We start from the raw sequence: 3,838 nt of genomic DNA, 5'->3' as shown, positions 1-3,838 counted from the left end.
CCTGTTTGAGCAGATGTCGAACTTAAAAACTGACTCATAAAAGTGAATTATTCCACTTTGTTGTGCTATTACCAAGGCTGCTAGTTTTGCTTCATTTTTTACCTGCCCTATAGGTTCTTTTCCCATGAAATATTTAGGTCTACTTGCAGATAAAAAATAATCAGAAATAAACATTGAAAAAGTCCCGAGGATAAAATGGAGAAAGATGTAGCAGCTGACAGTGTAAACTCTTGGCCAGTAGGGACAGGTTTAATTTGATTCAATCTTCTCTCATCAGTATACAAAATTTATGATGTCCTTTTATGGGCTCCCTAGGAGGTTCAGAATGGCAGGAAGAAGCAAATAAGAAAAATACCATTTAGTCAAATTATTACAGGTGTGTAGACCAAAAGACCTGGGTGGCTTGGGAATTCAAAAACCATCACTAATGAACCAGGCTTCATTGTGTAAATGGTGATGCGAAGTATATAACTTAAACGGTTTATGGCAAACCATTCTGAAAAACAAGTATCAGAAGAATCATTGTCTAACTGGAATTATACCTAAACTTTGTGTTTCTCAGTTTTGGAGTGGTTCGCTTAAACACAAACAACCTTTCTTCTCTTAGTGTAAACTCAGTGCGGGGAATGGTAAGAATGTGAGATTTTAGGAGGATTGGTGGCTCGGTGACAAGCCTCTCAAATGCAACTACCCTATGTTGTGTAACATTTGTTTTGATAAAAACCTCTCGGTCGCAGAAGTTTTTAATAAAGGACTTGATAATATACTTGTCGGGCGTGGTGACTACCGTAGAGGTGGATGCTACCTGCGCGCCAGATGAACGAGAGATGTGGACCGGTGGCGGAGGACAAACGGTGTGGAGGCCTGGTGTAGCGGTGGAGGTCACGAAGTTCTGGTAGGGGCTTGGCGGGCGGCCGGAGCGATAGAACGACGGTGTCGACGAGAGTGAAAGCGGATGAACAGAAAGAGGGAGGATGGAGACACGGGTCCAGGTGGGGTTTTGGGTGTCGGAGCCGGTTGGCGTCCGGACCCCACAGCCCCCTAATTTGCTTTTGATTTGCGAGAGAGTAGACGTCCGGACAGGTCCGCGCCCGATGTGGGACGCTGTTGGATAACAAACTGCGTTCGGATAGCTCGGTCCGAACGTTTGCGGAAGGTTTGAGGGTCCGCTTTGGAGATGCCCTTAGGCTTATGTTGTTGCTTTGTCTTTCTTTTGATAGTATGTAAAAGACAATATGGTTTCTTGTCAAGTTTTCTTGCAAAAGCATTTGGGGACGGATGGATCTCGTAAGCACAATCACAACTCAGACATCACAACAAGCATAGTAGTACTTATTACTACATAGTAGAAGTAGTTGCTTATACTTGGCAGCACTGAGATTATTTCATCATCACTCACTAGCTCATAGCCTTATTAGTTCATGGCGGCGTCGATACACTGACGGAAAAGAAGAGCAACAAGAGCATGTATCCTCACATGAATCACTTCTTGGGTGGTGGAGTGAGCGCCGCCTTGAGCTTCTGCACGGTGGGCAGGTCGGTCCTGAACGACTTGGCCAGCACGGCGTCGTCGACGCCGGTGCCGAACACGGTGACGGGCACGGACAGGGTGCCGGGTGCGGAGCTGCCAAATGCGGAGAGCGCAACGGCGCGGCTTTGGCCTGGGTTGGACTGGTAGTGCACCAGGCCCTTGGGGAACACGAACATGTCGCCGGCGGCCAGGTCCTGCGTGTAGAGCTTGCCGGCCGTGTCGACGAAGCCGACGGAGAGCGCGCCGTCAAGGACGAGCAGCAGCTCGGCGGCGCGGGGGTGGGTGTGTGGCGGGTTCACAGATTCGGAGGGGAACTTGAGCATGGCGTAGGCCACACTTTGCCCATTGAGCGCAGGGAATTCCATCATGGTGGCCTTGGTCACCGTGAAGTTCTGCGCCCCCGGCATCGGCATCGGCATGGTAAAGTTGCGGCGGAAGCCGGTGTAGGTGAAGAAGTCGCCGGTGATGTTCATTGGTGGCATGCCGATCATGGAAGTCGGCACGATGAAGTCGCTGAGGATGTCCGGGTCGCCGGCCACGGCGGCCAACGGAGCCGAGGCCAGTGCAATCACCACCAACACCAAGGAGTAGTAGCAGTTGATGGAAGCCATTGGAAATGGATGTAGCTGCAAGCTAAGCTAACAGTTTAGCTTTGCTAACAGATTGATTAAGGCTGTGGTTGTGAGATGCGCTGAAGATGTTGAACGACTTGCTGTGTTAATTTATACAGAAGAGGTGGTCTAGTGATGTGAAGGAGTGTTGAGAAACCAAGGACGATGGATGCACATTGTGGAACAGCAAGCTGTAACCAGCTAGCGCTAATTGACAGTTCGACACGCATCTGAGGAAGAATTTACTGGCCGATGTTATGCAATTCTTGGTGTCTCCAAGCATATGGATATACCTTCAATGCAACGCGGAATTTATATTTGTTTCCATTATAATGGAAAATTTGGTGTGTTTCATCAAAAGAAATCCGAAGCGGTTTCATTCGATTTATTGTGGATTGGATGATGTCCCTAAAAAAAAACTTGGGTGTGTGAGTGTGTTTCATTCCCAACTTCATTAATCTGAGAAATTTAAAAATGTAACAACAAAATATGCATGTAATTTGTCCAAAGTCCAAACACAAAAGTCTAACCTATGTATGCACTAGCAATTTACAATAACTTAAAAAAGTTTTTCTTTAAGTCTAGAATATGTAATGTATGAACAAACCAAACTAGCAGCGAGTCACCAAGTGGACCAATCCCAATCAGGCCATACAGCATATGATGACATCATTGAATATGTCAGCAATTAATCAACATGTTGCACGTAATGATTGTGAAATCATACTAACTACTAGAAGGGTTGGGTTTCTTCAAAATATTGGGTTTCTTCGAAAAACAATCACTCTGTTTCAAAATATAAGGTGTATTACTTTTTTGAGAAGTCAATCATTTTATGTTTGATCAAAATTGTAGAGAACTTTATCAAAATCCAAAATATCAAATCGGTATTTTTAAATTCGCCATGAAATGAATTTCCATACATTTTTTATATTGTGGTTGTCGATATTTTTCCTCTGAAATTGGTCAAAGTTAAAGAATTTGACTTTCTACAAAACTAATACCCCTTATATTTTGGAATCAATGGAATATTTAGTTTGACGGGTAGGGGAGATGATAGCGTGTGTTTTATATTTATTTATAATGTGGTGGTTGGTGGGTCTTTCGTGGTGTGATTATGTGTTACCTGCTAACCAGCCTATATTTACGTGGGGAAATTTCTGTGTCGGTGGTCGCATGAACTACTATTTTGGTGCTACAATATCGCATGGTGGCGCTTCATTTTACATGTGGTGGGAGGGTGCGTGGGATATTGATAGGTTTTTAAAGGCCGGTTGCTGCTGATTGGTTTGAAAAATCGTTGGCCCGGTCAAAATCATAAACCAAAATCAAAATTAAATACCTCGACTGAATGAAAGAGCTTCATAATTAGGAGACAATGCATTAAAAATATTGAATGGGAGAGCTTGAGAAAGTGTTGACTCGGTCAAAATTGGTTGACCTAATTCCAAATTGAATACCTCACTTGATTGCGAGACTTTAAAAAATTAGGAAATATAGTGTATAATAAAAAAGAATTGAATGAGAGAGCTTTGAAAAATTATTGACCTGGTCAAAATTTGGTAACCAAATTGTAATTGAAGACCTCAATTGAATGTAGGCTCTTTAAAGCTAGGGAGCTTAGTGTTACAGAGGATTGTGCAATTATTGTATACATACCACACTGTTGAAAGTATTTAAAAATATAATGTATTAA

General features: G+C 43.4%; 1 protein-coding gene across 1 annotated transcript; it reads right to left on the bottom strand.

Annotated features, from left to right (window-relative positions):
- Nucleotides 1-1,263: 1,263 nt before the first annotated feature.
- Nucleotides 1,264-2,198, bottom strand: LOC119305928 (germin-like protein 9-3). Its single transcript, XM_037582316.1, has one exon. It carries the CDS (start codon nucleotides 2,140-2,142, stop codon nucleotides 1,483-1,485), a length of 660 nt encoding a protein of 219 aa, XP_037438213.1. The 5' UTR covers nucleotides 2,143-2,198; the 3' UTR covers nucleotides 1,264-1,482.
- Nucleotides 2,199-3,838: the final 1,640 nt, after the last annotated feature.

The sequence above is a fragment of the Triticum dicoccoides genome, chromosome 5B, assembly GCF_002162155.2.
Source record: "Triticum dicoccoides isolate Atlit2015 ecotype Zavitan chromosome 5B, WEW_v2.0, whole genome shotgun sequence".
Lineage (NCBI taxonomy): Eukaryota > Viridiplantae > Streptophyta > Magnoliopsida > Poales > Poaceae > Triticum > Triticum dicoccoides.
The sequence above is the reverse complement of the archived record's forward strand: the minus strand, read 5'-3'. Positions and strand labels throughout refer to the sequence as shown.

Bases quoted from the DNA above. Each gene is read 5' to 3' on its own strand.
- LOC119305928 (XM_037582316.1), bottom strand. From the start codon at position 2,142: ATGGCTTCCATCAACTGCTACTACTCCTTGGTGTTGGTGGTGATTGCA.